Source organism: Rattus norvegicus, chromosome 16 (assembly GCF_036323735.1).
Source record: "Rattus norvegicus strain BN/NHsdMcwi chromosome 16, GRCr8, whole genome shotgun sequence".
Classification (NCBI taxonomy): Eukaryota; Metazoa; Chordata; class Mammalia; order Rodentia; family Muridae; genus Rattus; species Rattus norvegicus.
Window position 1 is genome coordinate 12,906,895 of NC_086034.1, and position 12,103 is coordinate 12,918,997.

Below are 12,103 nucleotides of genomic sequence, written 5' to 3' on the forward strand. Positions count from 1 at the left end.
CGTCATTTTAATATTCTGCAGGGTCCCACGATATGAAGATACACACATTTGCTACATTTTACTTATTCAATAAATAAAACAATACTTGAAACCTTCTAATACATCTTTGCGCACACATTCATCAAAGCATTTTTAACGTAGGAAAGCATGACAGATGAAAGTGTGCGTGCTTATTTGGAAGACATCTATTGCATTTATTCTCTAAAAGAAAAAGCAGGCCTGAAGGGTCACGTTACTGGACATTTTAAACATGGTGACAGGTTATCTTCTAAACCTCAAGGAATTCTGATGGTGCGAACTGTAGTGACTATCTGCTCCTACTAACCAAGCTGGACACCAGCGAGCAGAGGCACCACAGCCGTCATTCATTTCTTTCTGTTGCTTCCAGTTGCTAGCATAGTTGCAACTCGCATAAATATATTTAATGTATCCATGTAGATCGTTAGCATCCTAGGAAAAAATGACAGACAGATGTGATTCCAATGACAATCTAGTTCTTAGTACAGAAAAGGAAAAACACTCGTTATTCCTAGTGTTAGTTATTAAATGGAAATTAAAAATGTAATATTTAATGTTGGTTAAAAGTCCTAAACGAGGCAACATTCACTTTTCCTTCTTGGAGAACACATCAGCTTTTAGATATGGATACAATCTTTAAAGGACTATCTGTTCTCTGACATCCTGCTATGAGTATCCAACCTGGATGTCAGACAATGGAATAACCAAAAGAGATCAAAGAAACACACCTGTAAAAAACTTGCAAGACACAGTCTGGCATTTTCAAATGGAATAAATTTACCTACTTCATCCCCTCTAAGAAAGCTGCTACAAAACTACAAGTGTTATATCAACATTTTAAAAAGCTATTACATTATTTTATTTTTAGGTAAAGGAAAACATTACTAAAAATGTGAGAGACACTCTGAAACTCTAAGCAGAATCCACGAAAAGAGAATGAACACTATTTTACATTATCGAATGTCAACATGAGTTGAGCACACAAGCACAAGGAGAAGTATCTTCAGGGCTGTTTTCCCTCCTTAAAATTCTAGTTAATTGCACATGCATCCCAGCAGGCGGCACTTGTAACTGATACCTAAATGCTGCAGTCAGCTGCAGTGTAATCAGTTTTCTAGAATCCACTCCAACAGAAGCAGCAAATTTGACCTGTTGGAACGCCCAGTACTAGTCCTATATGCGTATTTGGAAGTACAGTCTTCTAAGATATACTTACAATGTAATATGGAATGAAGTCATACTAGGGTAGGATACGTCTAGTGGCCTTATTAAAATAAAGGTCGGACACACAGCCCGGGGAGAGTGGCAGTGAAGATCGAGGTGCCTATCTACTCACTAGCCAAGGATCACCAGCAGTGATAAGCAGCCGAGAGACAGAGGATGGATTCTCTTAGCTTTCAAAGTTCCCTGCCCTGCCTAACACCTTGACTTAATACTCTGGCCTCAGGAACTGAAGAGGATAAATTCTAAGCCACTGTCTTATGCTACTGTGCTATGGTGGCACCCTGTGAAACTGATATATACAGAACAAAACACCATGGGACACCATATAACAGTAAGGATCACTTACGAATTGATGGGATCATACTTCTGAGCTCCGTACGCGGGTGTTATTTCTGCACGTTTGACTACTTTCTGAGTATCATACAGAAGGAACATGCTGAAAAGAACTAATCCACCATACATTGCCACTGAGTACAGAGTGGCACCAGCCACAGAGGTAGGGGGAAGGAACATAGACCCTGAGATGAGGAAAAAAAAAAAGAATATAGTTTTTATAAAAAAGGATCTCTTGCAACTGGATTTATAGTTTTTATTATTTAAGGCTACCTTTGTATTTCTTGACATTTGAGTAGGTACTTACTCAATTTCTTATAGTCATTTATTCAATGGGTTACTTGCCAACATTAGAGCAATTTCTAAGTCAACTTGATCATTTCTGAGTAATTTAATAAAAAGAATAGCTAACTATAAGCCTAAGGTTTTTGATGCATTCAAATAAACAAAGCTCAATCAAATTTCTTAGTTTTTAAATAGTTTTAAAAACTAAATCTTAGTGCTTTAGAGTACCTGTACCCTTTAAAGCACAGCAGCTTACCCAGTGAAGATGCAAAGACAAGACCCAGGCCCACTCCCAGGGGTGCTCCCATGTTCAGAAACTTCTCACTAGGTGCACACATGGCCACAGTAGAGAGGCCTCCCACAATACCGGCGGTGTACCATGCAGCTCTCAGGAGAAGAGGCCCCCCTAAGATTGTCAGAGGAGCCACGACTGCACCCATCACACCTGCGGAGACAGCAAGGTCTTATAAATAGAATACCTACTAAATGACCGTCAACGAGGAAGTGTCACCGTGAAGGTGACCCCTCTGCTAAGCAATATAAACACAAGTTTCATTTAGGCAGCTCTATGTTACCATCTCAACTGTACAATTAACATACATGGCTATACAAATTCTCTACTACACCAATACCGGCTCATAATTCACACATAAACAGTAGCCTGCATTTTAGTAACTTTGTAAAAGTCTACATAGGCCACTATTTTGATCTTAGACCACCACTAGATTTCACAATTATTGAGACAGAACTCACACAAAGCAGACAGCTGAAGATCAGACCTACTGCTGCTCAGGAAGAACTGAAAGGGAAGTGTGTGGTGGAACTCTAAAATGTAGACGGGGAGACACTGAATTTGTCTCACCTAATAAGGAACACAGCTCATTTCACCTTTAAGAAGAAAGCTCAGGGGGCTTGGTTAAGAGCAATGACTGCTCTTCCAGAGGTTAATTCCCAGCAACCACATGGTGGCTCACAACCATCTGTAATTGGATCTGATGTCCTTTTCTTGTGTCTGAAGACAGCAAGAGTGTATTCATATAACTAAAATAAACAAATCTTTAACAAAAAAAGGCTCAGTTGTCAGGATTTACAAAACTCTTCCTTACAGATAACAGGGTAGTGGGCACGGTGGCAGCTGCCTTTAATCCCAGCACTAGGAAGGCAGAGGCAGGTAAATCACTTTGAGCTGGAGGCCAGTCTGGTTTGTCTACATTCTGAGTTCCAGAACAGACAGAGCTACACAGTGAGGCCCTGTCTTGAAAAAAACAAAACAAAACAGCAAAATAACACAATGGCATATTATTTCCAATTACCAAACATTAACAAAAACCTCCCCAACTGGAAGATCCCATGCTACAAAATTATTTCATTAGAGGAATAATGGAAAGTTGTTCCTTTAGTTTTCAAGATGCTGGGAGTCAGGTGATGGGTGTGTGCAGCCAGCCTAACGCCACTGAACTGCACCCTGCACCTGTCTTGAGAGAGGCTCCAGTGTTACTTAGGCTGTCTTTAATGTCCTTGTGAGTAGCTATGATTACTGGCCTGTACCACCAGGCCTGGCTCGTGTGTTAAATTACTACTGGATAAGCATCTGTGCATAGTGTGTATGGAGAAACACATGCCATGCCGTGGAAGTCAGAGGACAACTCTTTAGAGCTACTTCTCATCTATGTTTATGTGAGGACACCAGGGCTTGAACACAGGTTGGCAAATGCCTTTATCTGCTGAGCTACCTTGCTGGCATCTCCAGTCTCTGCTTATACACAGTTTATCTCACAGCATAACCTCAGAGCTACCGTCATAGCAACTTTCAATACCAGCAAAGTGATAATGCACCAACAAGGACTGTAGGGAATGGTGTTTTCCAAAAATGAGGTTTACTAAGTCATTTAAAACTCAAGAGCCACGCGAAAAGGCCACTGTTTAAAAGTCAGATGTGTCAAGAGACTGATGCAGGAAGGTAGGAGGATGCAGGCCAGCGTGGCATAGCTATCAAGACCCCATCGCAAAAACTGAAAAAAGAAAAAAAAAAAGGCCAAACAAATAACAGGAAACTGAATGATATACAAGACAGCTTAATAAGGATCTAACAGAACATACCAGAATGCAGCATCCAGGCCAGATGCTTTGGGCCTGGGCTCTGCTCATACGATATTGACTGGACCAGCATTCCAGCTCCAATCATGGCTGCGAAGGTTGCACCAATTGTCTGGAAGACACACATTAAGAGAAACAGATCCTTAAAGGAGAGTCCCACACATCTGAGTACAGCTAATGACTCTGAAGAATACTAAACTGAATCCTGTGACTTTATCTAGCATACGTGGGTTTGTTTCTAGTTCCTTTCAGCACTGACTACATTAGCAAGAGCGCCCTCTACTGCCACAGACATCATTTCCAACCTGACAGGAAAATAAAACAAAAACCAAAACCAAACAAACTGATGGTGAAAAGCACACTGGATTCTACTTCACTGTTCTGTAATGGAGAAACGATGACTACAAACTGTTCCCACACCCTTTGTTCATGGAAATTCCCAGTTGTTTATCTCAACTGTATATTCCCTTCCACGATCCTAGTACTTTGCTTTTTACCTTTCCACATTCTACATCTTAGTGATACTGAAGGGGCACGATTGGGTCAATACTCCAGAGTCTCACGCTCCTTAACTGTATCCACTGTGCTTTTAAGAATTTATAGTGGGGCGCACTTTTAATTCTAACTCTTGGGAGGCACAGGCAGATGGATCTCTGAATTCAAGGTCTGCCTGGTCTACATACTGTACTCCAGGAGGCACAGGCAGATGGATCTCTGATTCAAGGTCTGCCTGGTCTACATACTATATTCCAGGAGGCACAGGCCTGGACTCTCAAGGAAACCAATGTCGGCCTTGCTGCAAACTGACAGTCAGGGCTGATAGGAAGACCTTGTCTCAAAAACCAACCAAATAAAAAACAAAAACAAAAGACCAAACCGACAAACAAAAAAATTCCGGCAGAGCAGTGAGATGGGTCAGCAGATAAAATACTGGCTGAGCTCCAAATGTAAACCCTAGGTCCTATGTTCATCCTCAGAATCCACAAAAGTGCAAAGGAGAGAACCAATTCTGTAAAGCTGTGCTCTGACCTCGACATACAAGCCATAGCACATATGTACATATCACAAACACAAATACATCTATACACCTTCCTTACTACTTGACTGAATTACTTATCTCAGAAGCTTTTCTAGTAGGCACTTTGCACAATAGTGGCAGACCCGTCCTGTCCCAAAAGCGCTTGAAAGATATTAGGTCTCAAGCCTACTTAATACATCAGAGTGGACCAGACCACCAGGTTCTCCCTGTATCCCTCTGCCCCCACTTGTTACTGAGCCAGCCCTCCGGGCTGACATACTCTATCCCCTACCCTGAACCCTCCAGCCTAGGGGGCTGGGCTCTTCCCTATATAATCCAGGCATTTTAGTTACACACCCCCTCTTTGTAGCTCTGGCTGTTGTAGCTGGTTCCCTTCTCAGTTCTCCTTTTCCCATATGGCTCAAGGTCATGAACCTTAACATATGGATATTTCCCAGATGCTCTTGCCTCAGACTACGCTATCCCATATATCTACAACAAACTTTCCTTGTTTCCTTTCCTTTTTTAAGAGAAGCTGTGCCCTCTTGCCTATCTGTATCAGCTCCAGGGCCCTACTCTTCCTTCCTATACAGTCTACCTAGTTTTCTCGTGTGTTTTCCTAACTATTCCTAGTGGCATTTTACTGCAGAGGCTGCGGTCTCACCATAGAGCTCTCCTGTAATTTCTGGTATTGTATTTTTATGTTTTAATACTTCAGACTACCGCTGTACACATCGTGCATCATTTTACATCATCCGCCTTGATCTGAACTGGCTTTCCGTGAGAGCTCACTTCACTTCTTTGCCTTCATGAATCCAGGAGAGTCCTGCCCAGGCCAGAAGAGCCTGACGAGCACAGTCCTTAGACTATGAAATGCTTGTGTCACCATATTGATATTTGTCTTAAGAGCTCAAGACACAGGAAATATGGACTCCAAGCTTACAGTTCTGGTTAGGAAACAGGTGTGTCTGATTTCCATCTCTTTCCCTGCTCAGTCTCATTCACTGCTCCACGCATCACTGTGTTCTAATCAGTCGTCAGACACTCAGAGGCCTGGCAAGATGGTGCACCTATCTGCTTTGTTTTCCTCCCACACTAGTTCTTAACATTCAAACAGAACCAGATTTTCTCTAGCCACCCTGGTCTCGACAGTGCTCTCTGTTTATGTATTTCGCTTCAGCTTGGAGATGAAGGCTACCCTTTCTAAGCATCTCCTCTCACCCTTTAGACCCCAGAACACTTGAAATTTCACTTGAACGAACTGTGAAGCATTTTCCCAATAGGTCTTCCTAGCTCTTCTCCTTTGCTCAGCTGCTTGGTCAGGCCGACTGACCTTGTCCTCTTCTGAAATCAAATATGTGAGCCAGCAGCAACCCTGAAGAACTCAGTCTCCTCCATGGAGCTGCCCCGATGCTCCGAGAGTCTCTCAGGCTGACTTTCTACTTCATTTTCAATTTTCTACTTCCTCCTGCACATACCATACAGTGCAGTCTGGGTCTTCACTAGAGAGCAGCACAATCCGTATCTGTAGTCATACAATGCTAGCCCGTGGCTAAGAGCCGGCCTAGAATGTACTGCGCTACAGAGGTTCAGTTAATACAGGGAAGAAAAACTGCTAAATATACTGTGAGAAAGGGCGAGGCCGTTAAATGGAAGAACACTGCATCATTTTCAAGTACGTGTTTTAATATTTAGGATTAAGAGTTGGAAACTGAACTTAGGGGCATTCTTCCTATTTATCAATAGACAGAACATAAGTCTATTTTGCACCCACTTGCTGAAAAGTAAATGCAGATTCACCTTGCAGGTCAGTGTGAAATTCCTGTCTCCAGAGCCCACGCTTTCTGCTGTTACAAGAAATTAATATAGTGCTGTTGAAAATATATTAATGACCCTACTTAAGAAATCTTTTGATCTTCATGCAAAGAAGCAACCAAACATCCAGCATCACCTTCCCCACAAAAAAGTATCAAGTAGCTAACTTACCATCCAAGAGCCTGTCATCATGAAGTTCATGAGGGCAGGTGATCTGGCTAATGCCAGGGCAGACAACGCTGTTAAACCAATACTTCCTGCTAAGTACATGTAAGTAGAATGAATTCTATCCTTTACATACTGAGGCCAGATTCTGTAAGAAACGTGACAAGGTTAGCTCACAGAAGTATGCGTATAAATTCTGATTAAATCATTCATTAGATACAAAAGACTCTGGGATAAATCACTTTAATAGTCTCAACCTTATTTATGGTGGAAATACTAATAGGCGACGATGATGATCCTAAGGGTTTCTCTATGTAGTCCTGCCTGGACTCCACCTCCCAAGTGCTGGGATTAAAGGCATGCACTACCATGCTTGGCTATAATGAAAATAAGTGTGCACACCTTAGAGCTGTTTAAGATTAAATGACATACACCATACATTCCATATAAAAACTGGGGACTCGAGAGATGACTCTGCGGTTAAGAGCACTGACTGCTCTTCTAGAGGTCCTGAGTTCAATTCCCAGCAACCACATGGTGGCTCACAACCATCTGTAATGGGATCTGATGCCCTCTTCTGGAACACAGGTGTATATGCAGATAGAATAAATTAAAAAAAAAAAAAAACACATCAAAACCAATACACATAAAGAACCAATACATTTTCTTCTTGTCTGAATATATAACCTTGGTCAAAGATTATTATTTAGGCTTGAATATGTCTATGACTAATGAACAAAAGTGACTCTATACATTCATGTATATTCACACATGGAAACCAGATAAGGCATTCTAAGAGTGACTAGAGACTAAATGGGGAGAAAACAGGAACCTTTATTTGAAGGAAGGATTTTGGTTGTTTGGGTACACTTTACTTACACAGCCTTCTCGATAGCTCCAATCTCATTAGACATTCCCAAGCCGTAGTAGCACAGCGCTCCAAGACCAACAGCTGCTCCTCCCGCAACAAACCACTTTCCCATCTGGTCAACTGAAAGCAACAAACATACACCTCAACTAAATTAAAGTGCTGGGGTAAGGATTCCAAATACTCAGGAGGGGACCAAATTAAAATTATTTCTTCATGGTAGCCACGCTGCGGATACAGATAGTTCTCCACCTTAGGAGACCAGAAGGACACACCTGAAACAAACCTACAACAGTACTACAAAGAACAGAGGAGCAGTCTGATAAAGAGGTCCACATAACTATTAAAGCACTTGAGAGACTGAGGCAAAAGATCATGAGTTTCAGACTGGCAGCTGGATTTACACATCAAGAACAGATGGATAAATACTCAAGCGATAAAGGAAAATGAGAAATGGCATCAATCATTCCACATTGGAAGAATGATTGGCAGTAACCCAGGTGAAGCTTTGTGTGACCCCAGAGAACGAACAAAGAAAAATGCCACTAATGTTTATGTACCCCCAAAAGGGACAGACATTTTTGCTTTAAAATACTGAAAATTTATCAACTCAGGCAGGTGCTCATAAAAAACACATCTTACTTTCTTCAACTTAAACTTGTTTACTAAAAATGTAACTGGAAAATCCTGATTTTTTTTTTTTCCTCTGTGGTCAAGCCTCTAATCAAAAAGAAACGCCTTGCATGATACTAATCAGGGCTTTCCTGAACTATATAATACGGTGACACTTCTAAAACTGTCAAGTAGCAAGGCTTCTGTTGAAATTTAGGCAAGATTAGCAATCTGGAAGTCTGGCTTCAGAATCTCCAAAGTTAAAATCCAAACTACGAATCAAATGACTTCATTAAGGTAATGCCTTTCAAGGGGCTGCAGATATGGCTCTGTGATTAAGAGCCCTTTGCTACTCTTACAGAGGACCTGAGTTCAGTTCCCAGAATCTACTTCAGGTGGCATACAGTCACCTATAACTCTAGTCCAGGCGATCAGATATCTTCTTCTGGCCTCTGTGGGCACTGGCATCCACCTGGCAGGTAGTCACACAGACGTACACATGAACAGAAATTGACATTCACAAGCACCTGCTTGAATGAAGATTCTCCATAACTTGAAATAAACTTCCTGAATAGGCTCTACCATTTTACATAATAGGATGATAATAAGTTTGGTTTTTCTAAAACTAGTAAATCTTTAATACAATTAGGAACCATGAAAGCCAATGCAAAGTGCCCATCTGTTTTGGGTTAACAGACCCCCCAAAATAGAAGTATGGCTTTTCAGGAAGCTGCCTGTGAACTAAACACACACACACATACAGGCCTCACATTAAATACTAAACTTCCGCATACTTTTAAAGACTTTTTCCAGTGATGGCTCCAAGGCTGCCTCTTTCAGTTCTTGGCCAGTTTTCCCACGGTGAGTCCTAATTCTTGTCTTGGTAGCATATTCCTGACATAGACAAAAAGACATACCATCCAAAGCAACAACAGTATATTAGAAAGTTACCTAACATCTTAGATGTGGGAAAGGCGTGGGACCCCTCTTAAGGCATTTGTGATAAGGAGTGACTGGAAGGATGTAAACTGGCAAGGATAAAGCTCACTGAAAACTTTACTATTGCTTTAGTAAACCACTGTTACAGTAACTAATGAGTAAGTTACTCCCAACCAGTGTGAAGCCCACAGAACAGCCCACTAATCAACTACCACCATCACCACCAAATTCTAACAGACAACCTGGATGGGTGGGGGAAAGCATTCTTTACCCTGCTGGGTGTTAAGAGCCATTGGTTCTTTGTGATGGAATTCTTCACAAGTGGAGAGGCCTTGGTGATGAAAGTGGGCTGGAAAACCCTGGAAGGTAGTGTCCGGAGACACACAAGCCTTGCAGCCAACATGGTGGGTGATATACCGGTTTACTAAGCAGATCTGAAATGCTAGTTAGAAAGGTAGAAGGGAAAAAATTAAGTTAATTAAGAAGGAAACATAGCCAAAATCAGAAGAAACTAAATTGCAATAGAAAAAAATAATCAGAACAGTGGCTTCACTATTTTTAATGTTGTATCCTCCCCTGTTCCTTCTAACTCATGAAATCTAATTTGGAATGGGCAGCCAATGATATAAATCCAAGTTTGACCAGATATATGGAATAGAGATTTAATGTCATTATGTTGACACAATCACAGATTCTATAACCGCAGCTTTGCCCAAGATTTACACCATCACTCAGTGAATAAAAGAATTTATGTAACTTTTCAGCACAAGAAAAACACCCAGAGAAAAGATTAAGGTCACATTTTACAAGACTAAAATAAAATCGACAAAAGCCAGGCATGTATACGTCTACTAAATAGGTCAAATATTATTTCCCTTTAAGATACGACAGACACTTTCAAATTAATTTATTCCACTACATAACATTCGATCAAAACATTAAGAATTCTTCTTGTATTCTTAATAGGGTAACCCTTGCCCCCAACATTCTAAAATTGAATTGTCTCAGCTCCAGATAGTTAAGTGAACGTCTCTCTGTAATGCTATAAAGTCACATTTCTGGCCAATGAGTTGTGATGAATTTTAGGCAAGTGATTGGTATTTCCGCCTTCTCCCCATTTGTAAATACAAGAAAACTAGGCCAAAACAGCTTTTTGACGACAGTGCCTTGCTTGGGACTTTGAAATTGCCCAAGATTTACCCTAAAACTCCAGGAATGTAACGAAGTTTTAACTAGCACCTCCAAAGTTAAGAGCTTCCGGAACTATGAAGTGCACACAACTCTAGGCATCTGACCTTGCGGAAAAACCCGCGAGCCCTTCTGGTACTTTCATGCCATTACATCATCTCAACATATTGCTTCAGCTTACTAACCTGAACAGAGTCTAATCTGAGTGGCCTTATGTTGGGGAACAGCTAAGAGGGTTATCGGCCATGTGTTTATGTGCGGGTTCTGGTCCTCTGAAACGGGCCCCTGGGCTAGGTCTGTACGAATTACTGCCGACCCTTCCTAAAGCTTTCTTGAGCTCGAGTGTTCGGGTGTGCCCTTCCTCCCCTCTCACCGCTAGCCCGCAGCCTCCGCGTCCACGCACCACCCCACGGTACCCTCTCCCGGTCAGCTAGGGCGACCACGCGGGTCCTCGAGCGGCTGACTCAGCATCTCCCTGCCGAGGGAGATGTAGAGAGGGCGAGCCCGGCCTTCCCGCCCGGAGCAGCCAACCCAGATCCCGCTGTGCCGACGTCCATCACGAGAACTGGGATTCTCAGGACTCTCGGGGCAGTACCTCAGCTCCGGTCACCTCTGCCACGGGGCTCCCTTCCGGGCCACCGAAACCGAGAGTGTTCGACCTCCCTCTGCCGCTCCTCCGCAACCCCGCGACTCACTGCGTCACGCAATATCCGGACAAAAGGTAAATAGTACAAGCAGCCAATCAAGAGCAGGCTTCTAACGGAAGGGAGGGCACCGTGGCGAAGGCGGGTCTTGGCTTGGAGACCGGACCAATGGAAGTTTGGGTTCCGAAAAAACGTCACAGTCAGAGTCCATTCTAGGTCTGGGCAACGCAGCCCACTCTGGCGTTTTAGTTTTGGGCAGCTGCGTTGTGTGCACTCGCAGCCAATAGGTGTAAAAAATGGGAGGTGGACTGGTTGGCAGCGCACTCCTTAAATCCCAACCTTTGGGAGGCAGGTGGATCGCTGTGAGCTCAAAGCCAGCCTAGAATTACTTTTGTTATTGGATTTAGGTCTACCAATGACTTTTCACATTTAAGTTGGATTTTAGTTCTATTTAAGAGTCATTCCTAAAACGCGTTTTAGGCCGAGAGTAATTAGTTTGGGTTAATCGTATAGTCGCGGTGACTGGCAGGAAATTTATCAACCCTTAGAGGTATAATTTAGTCAAACGTTCGTTAATTGCTTCCTTTTTATCACTGCTGGGACTGTGGCTAGGCTGGGTGTCTTGAGCTATGGGGTATGTGCTTGGCACGCTCTCCTTTTGATTCATTATTCAAATGTTAAAAGATATGATACTGGTCTAGTGAGTTTTGCCTGTATTAATTTACTTTGAATTAATTATAAGGCCAGGACCAAACTGAAAGATCCCTGAAGGGACACCCTTACTCAAGTCTCGGGAAGTTGCGGACCCCAGACACACGAGAGACCAATCTTGATGCAATACGCAGAGGCGAGGTTTATTACAGAGGGCTCCGGGCCGACACGTATCCCTCGCAGGAG

At 42.5% G+C, this 12,103-nt stretch overlaps 1 protein-coding gene across 2 annotated transcripts; it reads right to left on the reverse strand.

Annotated features, from left to right (window-relative positions):
• Window positions 1–167: 167 nt before the first annotated feature.
• Window positions 168–11,255, reverse strand: Ghitm (growth hormone inducible transmembrane protein). Of its 2 annotated transcripts, none has more exons than NM_001005908.1 (9): window positions 11,158–11,251; window positions 9,646–9,816; window positions 9,230–9,329; window positions 7,835–7,946; window positions 6,962–7,103; window positions 3,961–4,069; window positions 2,117–2,305; window positions 1,589–1,760; window positions 168–450 (listed from the first exon to the last, which is right to left on the reverse strand). In NM_001005908.1, exons 2-9 carry the CDS (start codon window positions 9,775–9,777, stop codon window positions 366–368), a joined length of 1,041 nt encoding a protein of 346 aa, NP_001005908.1. In that variant the 5' UTR covers window positions 9,778–9,816; window positions 11,158–11,251; the 3' UTR covers window positions 168–365. The 2 variants fall into 2 exon arrangements, with proteins under 2 accessions (NP_001005908.1, XP_006252848.1); XM_006252786.4 differs by having other exon boundaries at window positions 171–450; window positions 10,936–11,255.
• Between the last annotated feature and the right edge of the window lie 848 nt (window positions 11,256–12,103).

Bases quoted from the DNA above. Each gene is read 5' to 3' on its own strand.
- Ghitm (NM_001005908.1), bottom strand. From the start codon at position 9,777: ATGTTGGCTGCAAGGCTTGTGTGTCTCCGGACACTACCTTCCAGGGTT. The intron at 2,306-3,960 runs GTATGTTCTGTT...CTGTCTCCGCAG, and splicing joins GGCCTGGATGCTGCATTCTG to GTGTGATGGGTGCAGTCGTG. The intron at 451-1,588 runs GTAAGTGATCCT...ATTTTTTCCTAG, and splicing joins AAGTATGATCCCATCAATTC to GATGCTAACGATCTACATGG.